At 44.5% G+C, this 20129-nt stretch overlaps 1 protein-coding gene across 6 annotated transcripts in view; it reads right to left on the minus strand.

Moving 5' to 3' along the window:
• Positions 1-11648: 11648 nt before the first annotated feature.
• Slc2a3 (solute carrier family 2 (facilitated glucose transporter), member 3) overlaps positions 11649-20129 on the minus strand; it is a 74555-nt gene continuing 66074 nt past the window's right edge. For 5 of the 6 annotated variants that reach the window (XM_006505822.4, XM_011241268.3, XM_006505823.4 and 2 more), the window contains 5 exons: positions 19263-19450; positions 16610-16714; positions 16211-16312; positions 15233-15436; positions 11664-13980 (listed from right to left, as the gene is read on the minus strand). In XM_006505822.4, coding sequence (XP_006505885.1) covers positions 13771-13980; positions 15233-15436; positions 16211-16312; positions 16610-16714; positions 19263-19450 — 809 coding nt within the window. In that variant the 3' untranslated portion in view covers positions 11664-13770. Of the gene's footprint in view, positions 13981-15232; positions 15437-16210; positions 16313-16609; positions 16715-19262; positions 19451-20129 lie in introns of all 6 variants that reach the window. The other variant, NM_011401.4, reaches the window with a different exon arrangement.

Raw genomic sequence — 20129 nt, forward strand, 5'->3', positions numbered from 1 at the left:
GCTTTCTCTTTGTAGTTCCCCACCAGGACCTGTTTTCTCTCCACTGTCACCAGGTTTTCTGCCGACTGGGTTTATTCACAACAGAATTAACCTTTTCCTTTACCCAGAGAAGCCAGCCCTTGGAATTCAATGGCAGAGAAGGTCTGTGCTTCTGAGCTTGTAGTTTGCACTGTCCAATTCCGAAGACCCAGGCAAATTTGATCCAGGGTGCTCCGTGTTAGACCTGAGGAAGAAACCAATTCCAAGACTGCCTGATTAAAGCAGGTTTTACTTAGAGGAACAGCAGGAACTGGCCAGCCCATGCACATGAGTAAAACAAGCTTGGTTGGATTAATTTGGCCACGATGGTTTGCGTTAGTGGTCTTCCTTCTCCCAACTTTGGGATTGACATTTGCTCCCTTGGGTTCAAAAAGAAAAGGACAATAAAAACCAGAAAATCGCCCGGCGTGGTAACGCACGCCTTTAATCCCAGCCAGCACTTGGGAGGCAGAGGCAAGCAGATTTCTGAGTTCGAGGCCAGCCTGGTCTACAAAGTGAGTTCCAGGACAGCCAGGGCTATACAGAGAAATCCTTTCTCAGAAAAACAAAACAAAACAAAACAAAACAAAACAAAAACAAAAACAAAAAACAGAAAATCAAGGTAGATTTAACTTTGTATACTCAGACATAAACTGGAGTAACACCCTTCTTTTGGGATGAGAGACAGAGAAAGCAAGAGTTTCTAAGGAAAGAAAAGTGGGGAAAGACAGGCTGGCTTGTGGATGAGTTTTCATTTCAGTTTCTCTCTTATCAGGTTAACTTGATGCTCAGCCAGTCTATGGGGGAGGGAGGGATGAATCCTTCAGTTGGATTCACACCTTTCCTCTTTCTTTCTTTCTTTCTTTCTTTCTTTCTTTCTTTCTTTCTTTCTTTCTTTCTTTCTTTCTTTCTTTTTTTCTTTTTCATGACTGTGTCAAGCTCTGAAGGTGACTTATTATCGTAAATTAAAAATAAATAATTTGGGGCTGGTGAGATGGCTCAGTGGGTAAGAGCACCCAACTGTTCTTCCGAAGGTCCTGAGTTCAAATCCCAGCAACCACATGGTGGCTCACAACCATCTGTAACAAGATCTGACGCCCTCTTCTGGAGTGTCTGAAGACAGCTACAGTGTACTTACATATAATAAATAAATAAATCTTTAAAAAAAATAAATAATTTAGGGGCTGGAGGAATGGCTCAGCAGTTAAAAGCACCCTCTGCTCTTCCAGAGGAATTGCGCTCAGTCCCCTGCAGCCAGGGCAGTTGGCTTCACACCCCTTGTAACTCTGGGTCCAGGGGTTGCTGTGCCTCTCTGGCTTGCTTAGGCACCTGTACACATCTACATGTAACCGATACTCAAACAACTAACACACACACACACACACACACACACACACACACACACACACACACACACACACATACAGTTAATTGCTAAATAACATAAATTACAGGAAAAACTACCTACAAAAAAATGGTGGTAAACACAGGCTTTGGAGTGTCTTTGAAGCTCACTAAATATTTTTATTTTCCTAATAAACCATCTCCAGCTGTATCACTAAAAAGGGTAGCTGGGGCTTAGGGGGAGATAGTAACAGAGTAAAAGAGTGATTCTCTCTCTCTCTCTTTCACAATTTATTTATTTATTAAAGATTTTATTTATTTATTATATGTAAGTACACTGTAGCTGTCTTCAGATCTCATTACAGGTGGTTGTGAGCCCCCATGTGGTTTCTGGGAATTGAACTCAGGACCTTAGGAAAAGCAGTCAGTGCTCTTAACCACTGAGCCATCTCCTGATTGTCTCTTTTAATTTTGTGTAATATTTTATAGCTTTTGTTGCTTTAAGCTGAGAAAAACAGAAAAGGAAGGAAGAAAGAAAGAAAGAAAGAAAGAAAGAAAGAAAGAAAGAAAGAAAGAAAGAAAGAAAGACCTTAATCTTTGGACAGGCATCGTAGCAGCATCTGTAGTCCCAGTAGTCCCAGCGCTAAGGAGACAGAAGCAGGTAAGCAAATGCCAGTGAGTTCAAGGCCTACCTGCTCTGTATAGTGAATTTCAGGCTAACCAAGGCTGCATGGTGAGATACTGCCTCAAAAACAACAACAATAAAACCCAAGACTGGGCCCACAAGATGCCTCAGTGGGTAGAAGGGCTTGCCACAAGCCTAGCTTGTTGGCTTGCATCCAATCTCTTGGGTCCACAAGATGGACAGAGAGGAAACACTCCACAGACCTGCCCTCTGACCTCTGCACACAGGCCATAGCATACACCTCTCCCTGACTTCCCAAAGTAAATAAATGCAATCACAGGCTGGAGAGATGGCTCAGCAGATAAGAGCACTAACTGCTCTTCTGAAGGTCCTGAGTTCAAATTCCAGCAACTACATGGTGGCTCACAACCATCCGTAATGAGATCTGATGCCCTCTTCTGGGGTGTCTGAAGACAGTTACAGTGTACTTACATATAATAATAAATAAATCTTTACAAAAAAATGTAATCACTAACAGAAACTCCTCAAATACAGCAACCATCATTAATCAATGTCCTGATTAGCTACCTGGATTTCCTCTTTTCTCCTTGTTATTTTCGTTGCTTTTGTCTCTCCTGGACCTCATTGTGTAGACTAGGCTGGCCTTAAACTCACAGAGATATGCCAGCCTCTGCCTGTCTAGTGCTGGGATTAAAGGCCTATTCCAAGGCCACCTAAAGTGTCTGTTAAATCAACCATGGATAGATTAAGAGAAGTATGATTGAGTCTAACGTTTAGTTTTTCTCTCTCTCTTTTTTTTTTTTTTTTTAGGATTTGCCTAAATAAATTAATTTAATTAAAGTAAACAAACTCCCCACAAAACTGGCTGAGCTTAGGCTGGGCCTGGTGCACATTTTCATGGGAACAAAATAATGAATGATTAAATTCTTGGACTTTAGATACTGTCTTGCTTTTTAAAAAATATTTACATCATCATTATTATTATCATTACTGTGTGTGTATATGTGAATGCCATCTGTATAGAGGCAACATCAGATCTCTGGAGCTGGATTTGTAAGTGTTTGTGAGCCAATGGACTTGGGTGCTGAGAACTGAACTTGGACCCCTCTACAAGAATCCTCTTGGACTCTGTAGACCAGGCTGCCCTCGAACTCACAGAGATCTTCCTGCCTCTGCTTCCTGAGTGCTAAGATTAGAGGCTTACACTATGAAACCTGGTTGACCTGGGGTCTTTGTAAGCCCACACTCATTCTCAGTGGGCGTGGGCATCACTCTCTCCTGAGCAAATCTGTCCCTTAACCCACAGGCTTTATGCTTATGTTAAAATATCTTAGATGTTGGGTGGTGTTGGCTCATGCCTTTAATCCCAGTACTTGGGAGATAGACATAGGCTTGAGGCCAGCCTGTTCTACAAAGTGAGTTCCAGGACAGCCAGGGTTACACAGAGAAACCCTGTCTTGAAAACCAAACCAAACCAAACCAACCAACCAACCAAACAAACAAACAAAAATTTATTTCTGGGCATGTGGTGACACATGCTTTTAAACCCAGCACTTATAGGAACCTGAGGCAGGAGAATCTCAGGCCATACAGGCCTCCATAGTGAGACCTTGTCTTAAAACAAAATAAACAACAACAAGATATTATCATTAAATGCCGATGTACTTCAAAGAGAAAAGTAATGGGGCCTCATTATATTCCCTTGGTTGGTCCTTTATGTCTGAGCTCAAGGGAGCCTTCTGGCTCAGTCCTTCCAGTAGCCAAGACTACAGGTGTTAGCCACTGTCCTTGGCTTACATGAACAGTTTTAAAGGTGAAATTAACTTAAGTTCCTATTGCACAATTGGGTCTGGAACCCAGGGCCCCACATATGCTCTCTCGCCCCTGAAACTATACCTCCAATCCTGAAATCTGGATCCTAAACCAGACTAGACTGTCTGGCTTTGGGCAGAGCCACAGAAGGAATCTTAAACTTACTGGAGGATAGCAGCTCCCCCTACCGGTCCCCTGTGGCATTGGACTCACCAGTCTCTAAATTGTCTTCCAGTTTAACTTCATGGCTGATAAGAGGAGGAGAGATACCCACAAATTCCTCAACTACATGTGGTTTCAGGTGGCAATCAGTGACAAGGGTGGGCTAGGAAGACATACTTGGTGAACTAAAGGGTCTTCTCAAGACTCAGATAGAGCTCAAAGAGGAGAAAGGGATGAAAAGCTTAACAGAAAAAGAATCACAGCTGGGCGTGGTGGCGCACGCCTTTAATCCCAGCACTCAGGAGGTAGAGGCAGGTTCTGAGTTCGAGGCCAGCCTGGTTTACAAAATGAGTCCCAGGACAGGCAGAGCTATACAGAGAAACCCTGTCTCAAAAATAAAAGAATCAGGGGCTGGCGAGATGGCTCAGAGGGTAAGAGCACTGACTGCTCCTCCAAAGGTCCTGAGTTCAAATCCCAGCAACCACATGGTGGCTTACAACCATCTGTAATGAGATCTGACGCCCTCTTCTGGTGTGTCTGAAGCCAGCTACAGTGTACTTACATATAATAATAAATAAATCTTTAAAAAAAATCAGCGTGACTCTAACTAAGGAAGTGAAAGATCTGTATGATAAAATCTCTGAAGAAAGAAATTAAAGAAGATCTCAGAAGATGGAAAGATCTCCCATGCTCATAGATTGGCAGGATCAACATTGTAAAAATGGCTATCTTGCCAAAAGCAATCTACAGATTCAATGCAATCCCCATCAAAATTCCAAATCAATTCTTCAACGATTAGAAGGAGCAATTTGCAAATTCATCTGGAATAACAAAAAACCTAGGATAGCAAAAACTCTTCTCAAGGATAAAAGAACCTCTGGTGGAATCACCATGTCTGACCTAAAGCTTTACTAAAGAGCAATTGTGATAAAAACTGCATGGTACTGGTATAGAGACAGACAAGTAGACCAATGGAATAGAATTGAAGACCCAGAAATGAACCCACACACCTATGGTCACTTGATCTTCGACAAGGGAGCTAAAACCATCCAGTGGAAGAAAGACAGCATTTTCTTTTTTTTTTTTTTTTTGGTCTTTCTTTTTTTTTTTTTTTTTTTTTTTAAACAACATTTTTTTTAGATTTATTTATTTATTATAAGTAAGTACACTGTAGCTGTCTTCAGACACTCCAGAAGAGGGCGTCAGATCTCGTTACGGATGGTTGTGAGCCACCATGTGGTTGCTGGGATTTGAACTTCGGACCTTCGGAAGAGCAGTCGGGTGCTCTTACCCACTGAGCCATCTCACCAGCCCAGAAAGACAGCATTTTCAACAATTGGTGCTGGCACAACTGGTTGTTATCATGTAGAAGAATGCGAATCGATCCATACTTATCTCTTTGTACTAAGGTCAAATCTAAGTGGATCAAGGAACTTCACATAAAACCAGAGACACTGAAACTTATAGAGGAGAAAGTGGGGAAAAGCCTTGAAGATATGGGCACAGGGGAAAAATTCCTGAACAGAACAGCAATGGCTTGTGCTGTAAGATCGAGAATTGACAAATGGGACCTAATGAAACTCCAAAGTTTCTGCAAGGCAAAAGACACCGTCATTAAGACAAAAAGACCACCAACAGATTGGGAAAGGATCTTTACCTATCCTAAATCAGATAGGGGACTAATATCCAACATATATAAAGAACTCAAGAAGGTGGACTTCAGAAAATCAAATAACCCCATTAAAAAATGGGGCTCAGAACTGAACAAAGAATTCTCACCTGAGGAATACCGAATGGCAGAGAAGCACCTGAAAAAATGTTCAACATCCTTAATCATCAGGGAAATGCAAATCAAAACAACCCTGAGATTCCACCTCACACCAGTCAGAATGGCTAAGATCAAAAATTCAGGTGACAGCAGATGCTGGCGTGGATGTGGAGAAAGAGGAACACTCCTCCATTGTTGGTGGGATTGCAGGCTTGTACAACCACTCTGGAAATCAGTCTGGCGGTTCCTCAGAAAATTGGACATATTACTACCGGAGGATCCAGCAATACCTCTCCTGGGCATATATCCAGAAGATGCCCCAACTGGTAAGAAGGACACATGCTCCACTATGTTCATAGCAGCCTTATTTATAATAGCCAGAAGCTGGAAAGAACTCAGATGCCCCTCAACAGAGGAATGGATACAGAAAATGTGGTACATCTACACAATGGAGTACTACTCAGCTATTAAAAAGAATGAATTTATGAAATTCCTAGCCAAATGGATGGACCTGGAGGGCATCATCCTCAGTGAGGTAACACACTCACAAAGGAACTCACACAATATGTACTCACTGATAAGTGGATATTAGCCCAAAACCTAGGATACCCAAGATATAAGATACAATTTCCTAAACACATGAAACTCAAGAAAAATGAAAACTGAAGTGTGGACACTATGCCCCTCCTTAGAAGTGGGAACAAAACACCCTTGGAAGGAGTTACAGAGACAAAGTTTGGAGCTGAGATGAAAGGATGGTCCATGTAGAGACTGCCATATCCAAGGATCCACCCCATAATCAGCATCCAAACGCTGACACCATTGCATACACTAGCAAGATTTTATCGAAAGGACCCAGATGTAGCTGTCTCTTGTGAGACTATGCCGGGGCCTAGCAAACACAGAAGTGTATGCTCACAATCAGCTAATGGATGGATCACAGGGCTCCCAATGGAGGAGCTAGAGAAAGTACCCAAGGAGCTAAAGGGATCTGCAACCCTATAGGTGGATCAACATTATGAACTAACCAGTACCCCGGAGCTCTTGACTCTAGCTGCATATGTATCAAAAGATGGCCTAGTCGGCCATCACTGGAAAGAGAGGCCCATTGGACTTGCAAACTTTATATGCCCCAGTACAGGGGAACGCCAGGGCCAAAAAGGGGGAGTGGGTGGGTAGGGGAAGGGGGGTGGGTGGGTATGGGGGACTTTTGGTATAGCATTGGAAATGTAAATGAGCTAAATACCTAATAAAAAATGGAGAAGGAAAAAAAAATCAGTCCTTAAATAAAAAAATCATTTTTATTTTCTGTGTATGAGTATTTTGCCTGCATGCCAGCATGTATGTATGTGTGTATGTATGTATGTATACATATATGTATATGTGTAAAATACATATGTGTGTATATATATGTTATATATATATATACATATAAACATTATATATATATCATATATATAATATACATATGCATACACACATATGATATATAAAATACTGGTCCTGTAACCTGTAAGGCCATTTGGGATATAGAAACAGAAAAATCAAAGGTTCAAAGGTATTCTTTGCTGCATATCTAATTTGAGGCCAACTTGTGATACATAAAATACACACACACACACACACACACACACACACACACACACACGCACACACACATAGAAAAGAAAAGACAAGACAAGAATAATCACTAACGAGACAAAAAGCACTCATTATCCACACACAGCTGAGTCCAGTGGTAAATCTTTTCACTGTGAGGAAATAAGTCACTCATAATGAAAACAGTTCTGATTCAGATATTAAGATAAAAATGCAATTAGCAGCAAAGATGGTTAATGTTTAAGTCCCTTGGGCAAACATCACCTCTTTATAGATGTTAGTGTGACTCTGTTCTTCCGAAGGCTCCTGCTTCTGGATTTATGAGGATATTAGATTTCTTCTGCTGCATGTCTATAATCAGCACAGTTTCCCAGCAACCACTTATAAGAAGGTCCACCTCTCTGCTAAGCACCAGAAGGCTAAACTCCGGAAGCCTTTCTTCTCTTGTGATGATTGATCTTAAAGTAATCCCTGTATGTTTCAGTGTGGGAACAATGTATACTTTTATTTAAAGGGCCGGAGAACTGCCCAAGGTCCTGACTCTCAAACATTGTGCTTTGTTGCATGATGTGATGGCTATTCCTGGTTGCCAGCTTGATTACATCTGGAATGAACCACAATCCAGAAATGGAGGGCACATTACCCAAGTTTTGAAGTAGGAAGTCACAAACCTTTGACGCAGATTTAAAAAAAAAAAAAAAGATTTATTTTTGTATATGAGTACTCTGTCTGCATGTACACCTATGCATCAGAAGAGGTCATCAGATCCTATTATAGATGGTTGTGAGTCACCATACCTTGTTGGGAATTGAATTTAGGAAGTGCTCTTTTCCACTGAGACATCTCTCCAGTCCTGTTTTTTTTTTTTAAACAATCCTTAGATCAATGATGCCATTTAATACCCCCAACTTGGCTTTTTCCTTCTTGCTTTGGCTGTAAACGTAGAGGAACTATTGTTCTGTTCTCTTTGTTTTGTTAGGGTCTAGGAGTCACCCAAACACCAAGCTACAAACACCAAGCTCAGTTAGACAGGGATGGTTTATTGAATGCATACCCCAAGACTGACCAATCAGGGACACAGCTCAGATGTGGGAGCTGGAGGCTGCAGCCATGGGCACTGTCCAGAGTCAGTTTATATAGGGAAGAAGCCATCATGAGCTCCTGAGCAGATACAGGGGAGGCTGCAGAGTGGTTGGCATAATTCCAAGTTTCTTCAGTAGTTTAGACATAACATATGGAGAACCTTTTGGGGTACCGCTCGGCAGGAATCTGACATTAGGCCATGACAAGGAAGTAAACTCAGGCAGGATTCTGACATTAGGGCATGATAAGGAAGGAAGTTTCAGCAAGGATCTAACTTTAAGCTATAATAGGGAAGTAGGTTAAGGCAGCAATTTTTTTGTTTGTTTGTTTGGCTTGGTTTGTTTCTTTCAAAACAGGGCTTCTCTGTGTAGCCCTGGCTGTCCTGGAACTCACTCTGTAGACCAGGCTGGCCTCGAACTCAGAAGTCCACCTGCCTCTGCCTCCCAAGTGCTGGGGTTAAAGGTGTGCTCCACCACTATCCGGCTAAGGCAGCAACTTTAATCTTAGGGTGGAACAGAAGAAGTAGGCTTCAGGCAAGATTTTGGGTTTGGACAAAGGAGTGGGCTCAGGTATTTTGGTCATTCTTCTGACAAGCCCTTGGAAACAACTTTCACCGGAGAAATCACAGGACTCTGCTTACTGCCTTGCTAGTTCCTTAATGTACTGCTCACCCTTAATACTTGCATATAATTAAAATTGTATAAAAGGCAGATTGTTTAGCCCTGGCTGTCCTGGAACTCACTTTGTAGATGAGGCTGGCCTCGAACTCAGAAATCCACCTGCCTTTGCCTCCCAAGTGCTGCGATTAAAGGCATGTGCCACCACACCTGGCATCTTTTTTCTTTTTAATCCTCACTCCTGTGCTGGAGAACCTGTTGATTGACTGAGCAGTTCAACCTGACCTCTATTTTGTTTGGCCCTGAGTGAAGGCTGTGGCTGGGAAATTTCCTCAAAACATAACAAAACTTTGAGCATAGCAGGATATATAGTCAACTCGACCTCTCTCTGAGCCAAACTATATCTACTTTTCTCTAGTTATAACCAAGTTGCATTTTGTGTCAGCAATATGGTATGCCTGGCATACGTGAAGCAAAATGGCTACAGTTATGCCAGGGAGGTAGGGCAGGGATGCTGCCTTCATCTATGTTTTTTTGTTTTTCTTAACTTTTTCATTTGTTTGTTCTGTTATTTGGAGACAGGCTTTCCCTAGGTAACCTTGGTGGTCCTGGAACTTGCTCTGTGGACTAGGATGCTCTCAAACTCAGAGATCTGCCTGCCCTCTTCAACCCAAGTGCTTGGATTAATGGCCTCTACCATCACGCCCAGCTTTGAAAACATTCTTAATGATTTTATTTCTATTTTATGTGTGTTAGTGTTTTGCCTGAATGTATGTATGTATGAGGGTGTCAGTTTTCCTGGAATTGGAATTACAGTTATGAGAAGTGGGTACTGAGAATTGAAACTTGAGTCTCTGAAAGAGCCACCAGTGGTCTTAACATCAGAGACATTTCATAAGTCGCATCATAATTTTATTATTTTTCAAAACAAGTTTTCTCTTGTATAGCTCTGGTTGTTGTGAAACTCACTCTGTAGACTGGGGTGACTTTGAACTTGAAAAGATCCACCTGCCCTTTGCCTCCTGAGTGCTGTGATTAGATCCTCATCTTGAGGCAGGAAGTTACAAAATCAATCTGGGCCATTCCCTTCTGCTAGAAAAATATATAAGGACAGGGAAGAAGGAAGCCTTTGAGTATTGCCTGCTTGTCCTCACCTTGCCAGCACGCACACCCATTCCTTTACTGGCACTGCAACCTAACTCTCAGGGAGTTCGGCATATGCAGACCAGCGGAGACATCCAGCCTTGTTTAGTCTCCAGGCAACTACTTAAGTTTTGGACTTTCTGTTCACAGCCAGCCATTTTGAATCAGCTGGCCTGTAACCTTTAAGTCATTCTATTGTCATTCTATTAAATCCCCTTTCTGTTTATGAGATACAGTCTATAGGTCTGTTGCTCTAGAGAACCGTAACTAATACATATATGTGGTGGGTTCAAGTAAGGATGGTAGGATGCTGAATTCTAATTTTTTGTTTTGTTTTGTTGTGTTTTGTTTTGAGACAGGGTTTCTCTGTGTAGCCCTGGCTGTCCTGGAACTCACTCTGTAGACCAGGCTGGCCTCGAACTCAGAAATTCGCCAGCCTCTGCCTCCCAAGTGCTGGGATTAAAGGCGTGCGCCACCACGCCCAGCTCCCGCTTAATTTATTTTGAGGCAGGGTTTCTCTGAGTTGCCCTGGCTGTTCTGGAACCACTCTGTAGACCAGGTTGGAGACTGGACTCAGATTCTGAGATCTGCTTGCCTCTGCCCCGCGTGCTGGGATTAAAGTCACGCACCAGCTCTCAGCTGCAGCTAAGCTTTTGTGAGAGGCAAGGAGATATCTATCATCTTCTCATCCACAGAACCACAAGGTAAGGAAAGTTCTGGGATAAGGAAGTCTTTATTTGTATAGCTGAAAGCCAAGTGTTGGGGCACACTCTTCTAATCCCAGCACTGAAAAGGCAGAGGCAGGACTGCCAGGTGCCAGGCAGCCTGGGCAGCTTGGGCTACGTTGTGAACTTAGACCAGTATGTCCCATTCAAAAATCAAGGAAGCCCACAGGGCACACCCCTTTAATCCTTACTCCAAGGGGCTCCAAGCCAGGGAGAGACCCAGTCAATATTTGTAGCTCACAGTCAGCACTAACAGATGAAGTGTGCAGTGGGAATACATGCATCAGATGGGTTTTATAGGAACAAGGGCTGGAAACAAAAGGCAAACCAACCCAAAGGCAGCAAGTGCGCTGGAAGGGATCGCACTGCACTAGGAGTAGAGCAGCCTGTGCATCTCTAGGAGAGTGGTGGTCACACGGATCTGTGTAAAAGCCTGGGAAAGATACAAGAGCAACATGGAAAAAAGCCTTCTCGTGCAGGTTGTAGTTGGTCTCAAATGTGCTGTTTAACAGAGCCTGTCTCTGCCCCAGGAGTGCTTTGGGTTACATGTATGCTCTACAACCTGGTTTGTGCAGTGCTGGAGGTTTGGGGATTGAACCCATGACTCTGAGCCCAAAGGATGCTCTACCAACTGAGCTATGTTCCCAGATCCACAGCCAGGATTTAAAGGTTTGTTTGTTTGTTTGTTTTTTAAAGCCCAATGAGAAAGAACAAGAGGGGGAAAAATAAGCTTGTGACATGACACATACATTCAGAAGTTTTATTTCAAAACAGAAACTACAGTAACATTAATAGAAAGTATGTATGAAGATATTCACAAGATGGCCATTGGCAAATGTAAAAACTCCACTGGAGGAACTGAAGAGGTGAAGTTAGAGGAGTCGCCTTTCCCAGCAAAGCCCCTTTCCATAGCAATCTGAGTTTTTAAATCCCAACTGGCCACAGGGAGTGGAGAGTTGAATACTGAAACCGAGCACTGAGATATGGCTCTACCACTCTATGCAAGGGTTTGCCTAAAGGGTCTGAAATGTGTAAGCACCGAGGGTGACAGTGGGATCCAGTGACCTGTGGAAAAGGGGTGAGGTCCATCAGGGTTGTCTCCATTTATGGAAGTGGAGGAGGGGACAGTTGGGAAGGTGTCTGTGACCTATGGCAGAAGGGAATCTTGGTGATATCAACATACCAATATGCCATGTTTCTTAACTCCCTTTAAATAAAGCCACCCTTGGCCCACAACTGGGTCTTCAGGAGCCACAGCCCTGACCTCACACCTTTCCATTGCGCCTCCTAGCTGTAGTGAGGTAGAGCCTTCCAACCTCAGACCTCAAGGAAGCACCTCTCTCCAACAGGGACAGGGAACCCAATGGGTGGCATCTAATCCTGGGTGCAAGCTCCACCTAGCAGAGGCAGTGCTGCTTCTGTACACAGGGTTGAGTTCTAATAGTCGATCAATAAAAAGCTACAGGAGCCAAGGGACCAGGGACTTCATGCCCAGAGCAAAGTGACAATGCACAGACATTTGTGCCCTCATGCGTGGACCACACTGCACATTCAGTCACTGTCTCTAATGTGTGTAGCAGAGCCAAGGCCCCTTGGGCATGTAGCACAATAGCACAGGAACCTGGAAACAAGGGCAGCCTGAGACTGTAACAGACATAGGCTAGCATGCCACAACTCTAGAGCAACAAATGTACTCCCTCAAAACAAGTCATTAATAGTCATCCAGCGAAAATCCTCTCCCAGAGCTGAGGTAACAAAATCCAAGTTAGCTATGAATCCCTTTAAACCAAAATGAAACAAACCAACACCTAAAATCTCTTAAAAAAAAACTAAGTTGAAGAAACTAATGCCTCTCAACAACTACTGTCTTTGTGTCTCATCCACACGGCTCGCTCGCTCGCCCGCCCGTTTGGTAATGGGCTTGACCATCAGAAAAGAAAAAGCGAGCTCACAGGACAGAGAGGGTGTTGGTCCAGGGAAAGGAGAGGCTTGCGGTGACCCCTCCCTTGTCTGGACTCCATGCAACATAAAAATCCATCAATATCACTAACTACAAAGACCACTTTAGTAACAAGCCTAGATTTTAGTAACACTACATAAAAACTATAATCTTAAAAGAAAAGGCCCACAGAAAGCCATGAGCCTTTTAGTACAGGCACTCGCTCTTCTGAGAAATAACAAGGGATAGTGTCCCTTCATCTACAAAGGAAGTGACTCACAGGCCACCAGTAACATCCATCCTCCCTGTTGTAACCTCTCTCCAGCACCAAACTTTCTTTCCTCCTGAACCTCTCTTTAAACACCTCCCTCCAACCTCAATTTCGTTACTGTCTCATTATTTGGTAAAATTACAATTAAAAAAATAAATATTTATGCAATTCAACCTGAAGATAAAATAAATAAAACTCAAGTTACTTTGCTGTGCAGAGCTGTATCAAGTGAGGAGGGGGTCTTTTGTTCAATCCCCCAGGGCCCTCCACACTGGGTATGAAGATCTGTTTCCTGGCAAACTAAGGTGGTGGTGGGGGCGGTGCTGCACCCTACTCCTACTCCCTAGTTGTCCTAGTTAGCGGGTTTTAGAACCTAAGGGGAGCTGCGGCCCCTTCCCTCCCAATATAAAGGTAGGCTTCCTTGGTCTTTCCTGATTACAAGGGAAGTATCCCCCAAATCAAACACTTAAAAGCCATTGGCGATCTGGTCAACCCCAGCATTGGGTGCAGCTGAGTTTTCATGGAGTGTGTGGGGTGAGAATAGCAGCACTCAGAAGCAGTCCTGGTTCATCCTGATGAGGTCTCCCCACTTAAGGGGAGGTGGCTTTCCACAGTGGAGGGAGGTGAAGGAGGTGCTCCCGGCTCAGGCGTTGCCAGGGGTCTCCTTGACCGGCTGCATGCTGTTCAACTCCACACCGGCAGGGCCTTTTCCAGAGTGCGCCTGCCCCTCGAAGGCCCGGGCAATGTCCTCGAAAGTCCTGCCTTTGGTCTCCGGGACTTTGAAGAAGGTGAAGATTAGGAAGAAGATGAGGAAGGCAGCGAAGATGATAAAAACGTAGGCTCCTAAGTAGGCCTAGGAGACAGGAGAAAGAAGACTGCTCATTGCTGGTCGACTGTTTCATACAAATGTACCAATGTAAGTGTTCATAAATGTGAGGGGAGCCTCACATTTCTATCTGACTAGCCTTAAGCTACAAGTCTTCCACAGCATCATTGGTCAGTTGACTTACGATGCTATTACGTATCTCTGCAAGTCATATGCCATTCTTTTTTTTCTAGTCACAAAAATTAGCTGCTTCCAAAGACTTCCTGTGGCTTTGTTTCTGGTTTTTGAGACAGGGCCTCACTTTTTAGCTCTGGCTGCCCTTGAACTCAAGAGATTCATTTGCCTCTGCTTCCTGAGTGCCAGGATTAAAGGCAAATGTCGGCGCTGGAGAGATGTCTCAGGGGTTAACATAACTGGCTTGCTCTTCCAGAGGACCTAGGCTCTGTTAATCCCTGCATCCATAAGGCAGATCACTCATAATGGTCTGTAACCCAGCTAAGCAAGTGGTACAAGACATACACAGGCAAAACACATAATAATCATTAAAAAAAAAATGTGTGTCACCACTTCTGGTCCTTCCAGGGATTTTTGATAATAAGATATTTGAGCCATGAGCCGGGCGTGGTGGTGCATGCTTTTAATGCCAGCACTCGGGAGGCAGAGGCAGGTGAATTTCTGAGTTTGAGGCCAGCCTGGTCTACAAAGTGAGTTCCAGGACAGCCAGGGCTATACAGAGAAACCCTGTCTCGAAAAACAAAAACAAAAAAAAAAAAAAAAAAAAAAAAGCAACAATGTTTCAAATACAGATGTGTAGAAAGACTCATGGGAATAGGGAATGGTTTATATAACAAATCAGCTCCACGTCTTTTTCTAACAGGAAATCCTGAAGACCACCTACCCTTTAGGAGCACTCGGCTCTCAGTACTGACTGAAATGATGATTTCAATATTGGTCGGATAAGTTTGGGTGCTTGGTACTGTCCTTCTGTTCCTACCCCATCTCAGGTCCTCAAAAATGTCCAGTTTTCCCTCTTAATGTTTTGTTTTGATACAGGGTCTCAATTGTAGCCCAGGCTGGCCAACCCTCTTTCCACAGCTTCCCAAGTGCTAGGATTGCAGCCGTGAGCCCCATGCTGGCCCATCCTGTTTTCTTGACAAGGAAGCAGTAAGTGTGATTTAAGCGCTTAGCACAATCATTTCCCCTAAGGTGAATCTTAATAATGTGTTGGAGTCAGTCGGCTGGTTTGTGAGAGGCCATGTTTAATTTTGAATTTACTTACTGCAGCTGAGGGGAAGAGCATTCCGACCAGAAAGTTGGAGGTCCAGTTACAACAGCCAGCCACCGCAATGGCAGCTGGGCGGGGGCCCTGGCTGAAGAGCTCAGCCACAATAAACCAGGGAATGGGGCCAGGTCCAATCTCAAAGAAGGCTACGTAGATCAAGATAGCCACAATACAGACAAAGCTCATGGCTTCATAGTCATCCTGCAAGAGAAAGCAAGCAAGCAAAGTCCGTTTAAATGCATGGTATGACATAGGATCCATTTTCAGAGCTGCTGTCTAAAGCTGCAGTCACTCCGCTTGTGAGTAAAAAGCCTAGCGTTTCTGAATCCAAGCTACAGGCCTCACCCTTCTCACTCTGTACCAAGACCATGGCAACATCTGTAAAGTGGAACTACCGCAGAGTGATTTCTTTTTTTTTTTTTTTTGGTTTTTCGAGACAGGGTTTCTCTGTATAGTCCTGGCTGTCCTGGAGCTTACTTTGTAGACCAGGCTGGCCTCGAACTCAGAAATCCACCTGCCTCTGCCTCCCGAGTGCTGGGATTAAAGGCGTGCGCCACCACGCCCGGCTGGCAGAGTGATTTCTGTCACAGCCAATGTCTGGCCTTAATTTCCTAGATGACTGCTAGGAATTAAATTAGATATGGCTTGCAAGATGGCTCAGCCGATAAAGGTGATTGTCACCAAGCCTGAGGACACTGATCAGGTGCCCCAGACTCACATGGTACAAAGCAGCTGGAAGATTAGGAATTCAAGGCTACCCTAGGCTACATAAATCCTTACCTTAGAACTGAATTTGACAATATGTCTTACAATCGACATTTCATGCAGTGCAATGATACCCACGTACCTGTACTTTTGGAAATCTCAAATTTGACTTTATTGATGACCTTGAAGGTCAATACCCCAGCCCCCACAGCAGAGAGTAAACTACAGCCTCACCCACCCAGTACATTCCTCCACTCAAAGAGTGCTCACCTTTAGTAACAGCGAAATCGTCATGAAAACGGAGCAAACAGCCATGCCTCCCAGGCCTATCATATGCAGGGTTCTCCTCCCTGCCCTCTCCACCAGGAACAGCTGGAAGGCAAGGAAGACACTGCTGATTCTGTGTACAGGGCGCTGCTGCCTTACCCTGTCTTGTCTCCAGGCACACCTAGTCTGTCCACACTGCCCCTTTCCCACCCGTTCCACAGCTTCTGAGTGACTGAAGATGGCTTAGTATGCTCATCATCCACTATTATTTCTCCCAGGGGAAAGCAATAAAATGGTTTTAACTAGATGTGAGAAGTTGAAAGACAGGTTATGTTTGAACACTTCAAGAAAGAATTCTTGTTTCTCTCATCCCCATGCCTCAATCCGAACTACTCAACTTACAGAAACTACAGTGAAGATAGTATTGACCACGCCTGCTCCAATCGTGGCATAGATCGGTTCCTGGACACCCGCGTCCTTGAAGATTCCTGTTGAGTAATAGAACACCTGGAAAGGGACAGAAGAGCATCACTGGTTGCTCCCAGGAATGAGCCCTGGCATCCTTGGCCAGCACTCGGCCTCTGCACCCTCTACCTCCCATGGTTCCCCTGTTTCCTTCTAAGGCTCAGCCCCACTATTTAGTTAACTTTCTTCTTTTGGTGGTGGGGTGAGGTTGGTGGGAGTAGGGGTATAACAAGTGTTACTTTGTAGTCTCTGCCTCTCCAGTGCAAGGATTATAAGAAGGTATCTGTCACCAAGGGTACCCAGCTCCATCACTTTCTTTAAAAAAATTTTTTTTTCTATTCATTTCATGTATATGAGTACACTGTAGCTGTCTTCAGACACAGCAGAAGAGGGCATCAGATTCCATTACAGATGGTTGTGAGCCACCATGTGGTTGCTGGGCATTGAACTCAGGACCTCTGGAAGAGCAGTCAGTGCTCTTAACCGCTGAGCCATCTCTCCACCTCTCTCTCTCTCTCTCTCTCTCTCTTTCTTTCTTTCTTTCTTTCTTTCTTTCTAAAGATTTATTTATTTATTATATGTAAGTACACTGTAGCTGTCTTCAGACACTCCAGAAGAGGGCATCAGATCTCTTTACGGATGGTTTTGAGCCACCATGTGGTTGCTGGGATTTGAACTCAGGACCTTTGGAAGAGCAGTCAGTGTTCTTACCCGCTGAGCCATCTCACCAGCCCCACCTCTCACTTTCTTATGTCTACTTTGCTAATTAGACATTTAAGTCTCTCTCTCTTGTTTCACTACCTAGCCCAAGATGGCCTTTAGTTTCTAATCCTCCTGTCTTACCCTTCCTAGTTAAGATTAAAGATGTGTGTCACCACTGGCACCTTTGCCTTTAGGTCCTTTTAAAAATTATTATGCAGCTGGGAGTGGTGGTGCACGCCTTTAATCCCAGCACTTGGGAGGCAGAGGCAGGCGGATTTCTGAGTTCGAGGCCAGCCTGGTCTACAAAGTGAGTTCCAGGACAGCCAGGGCTATACAGAGAAACCCTGTCTGGAAAAACCAAAAACAACCAACCAAACAAAAATTATTATGCATAGCATGGTGGCACACACCTTTAATCCCAACACCCATGAGGCAGAGGCAAGAGATCCTGTGAGTTCAAGCCAGACTGGTCTATAGAGTGAGACCCCATCTCAAACACCAGCACAAAAGAGAAAGGAAGGAGGAAAAACCATCATATACTGACAACCCTGAGGCTCAATAACAAAACACGTGTGGCGTGACCCCGACTTTAACCCTGCAAGGCAAGAAGCAGGATGAGGGAAACATCACTTCTCACAGTTGGTGAAGTAATTTCTAAGCATGCTGCACACTAGATTTCCCTCTTCGTTGTTGCTGTTTTTGTTTGTTTGTTTTTGTTTTATTTTTTTCGAGACAGGGTTTCTCTGTTGTAGCCCTGGCTGTCCTGGTACTCACTCATGTTGCTGCTTTTGAGACAAGGCCCCTCTATGTAGTCCTGGTTTTCCTACAACTCACTCTGTAGACCTTCCCCATTCTGGGATTAAAGGAGAGAGTCGCCATGCCCAGCTGGCTTTACCTTTTAAGAAACAAGTAAGTCCAGGCCACTTTCCTAAGAGACTCAGGAAAATACCGCCCTGCAGGTTTGGGCTAGAGTATACCCAGGCCAAACTGATCACTGAGTAAAGTGGGAGGTTAGTCCAATAATGAGTTCAGTGAGATGGGACGGGGCAGCTTGCACCATGCACCTCAGTTGTCTGCGGTGTTTTGGGTGCTCTTTTGCAGGACTGGGGTGAGGCAGCCAGGAGCTCTGTGTGGTGCGCATTCCCGAGGCTACGTGCAACCATGCTTTCACGCCCATCCCAGCTCTGCAGTCCTCAGGCCCTGATCAGCATTATCCTTTTTACTCTAGTAATATATGGCTATACTATCATTTCAAATCAGGAGACCTGAGTGGGGTCTGTCAAAATTCCTTGGGAGAGTGCAGGTAAGAAGGAGTCCTGCAGGAAGCTTTTCAAACTAACAGATTCAAACCCCCCACCCCCACCCCCACCCCTTTTCCTTGGAGAGGGTCTCATGTAGCCAAGACTGGTCCTCAACTCAATATATATTTGAGAGTGATCTTGAATCCCTCATCTGCCTGCCCCTACCTCCCGAGTGCCGAGTGCTGGGATTGCAGCCATGGGGCCCCACCAGATTTACCAAAGGGCTTCATGTGCACTAGGAGAGCACCCTGCCAACTTATCTACATCTTTTTTTTAAAGCCCTGGCTGGCCTCAAATTTGGGTGCTCCTCTTGTCTTGAGCTGACATTACAGATATGGACCTCAATACTTCTGGCTTTTTCTATTGCCTTGGGGCTTGTCCCATTGCTGTTGCTACTGCTGCCATTACTACTCCTGCTGCTGACCTCACATTCCTGGGCACTAGTGAATGACCCTCCTGTTCCAGCGTCTGGAGGTAGCTACATTCTACAGACATGTGACAACCTGCCGACAAGAGCGAGCGACTTCGGGAGACTATTGCTGGGCGTGGGCATCTCCGGGCGGGGCCCACGGCAGACAGATACTCACAGCATTGATCCCAGAGAGCTGCTGAGACAGCTGGAGGACAATGGAGATGAGAAGCGGCTGGACGTAGTTGGGTGACCTGAAGAGCTCCAGCACAGTCACCTGCTTCTCCTGTGACATCCGAACACTCTCATCCTTCATCTCCTGGATCTCCTGGACCACGTCCGAGGTGCCCCACAAGCGCTGCAGGACTGGGGAAAGAGGCAAAAAGAATACAGATACTGCCTATGTCCCCCAACCCCTGCCACAAAACTGTTTCCTGCCAGGCAGCAGCAGGCACCTAAAACATCCATCCATCTTTACTAGTCTTCCTACTTCATTCTCAGGTCCTGACTCAGACAGCAGGGTCAGAACACGGTCAAAAGAATGACCAAGGGCTCAGCGGATAAGAGCACTGACTGCTTTTCCAAAGGTCCTGAGTTCAAATCCCAGCAACCACATGGTGGCTCACAATTACCCATAATGAGATCTGATGCCCTCTTCTGGTGTATTTGAAGACAGCTATGGTGTACTTCTATATAATAATAAATAAATCTTAGGAAAAAAAAGATGTGTACCTACAAGAAAATTAAAAAAAAAAAATCCACATCCTGGATTGTTCCTGGGTGTGATTTTGTGCCTCCGATGCAAACATTTACATTCAATTTATGCTTATTCTTGTTGGATGTCAGAACACAGCTATAGAACCCACTCTGGTCAGTGTGCCCTGCATCTGGACATGGCCTCCTGCCTCGCTTTCATGCTTTCCCAGATATCATCTATAGTACGCACCAGGCAATTGTGTTTAAGTTGGTCTGTCCTGAGGAAGCTCTGAGAAAGGGCTGTGCTGTTAGGTTAATATTTAGTATGCTCTCACTGGTGTTCATTTAC

Source organism: Mus musculus, chromosome 6, assembly GCF_000001635.26.
Source record: "Mus musculus strain C57BL/6J chromosome 6, GRCm38.p6 C57BL/6J".
NCBI classification, from domain to species: domain Eukaryota; kingdom Metazoa; phylum Chordata; class Mammalia; order Rodentia; family Muridae; genus Mus; species Mus musculus.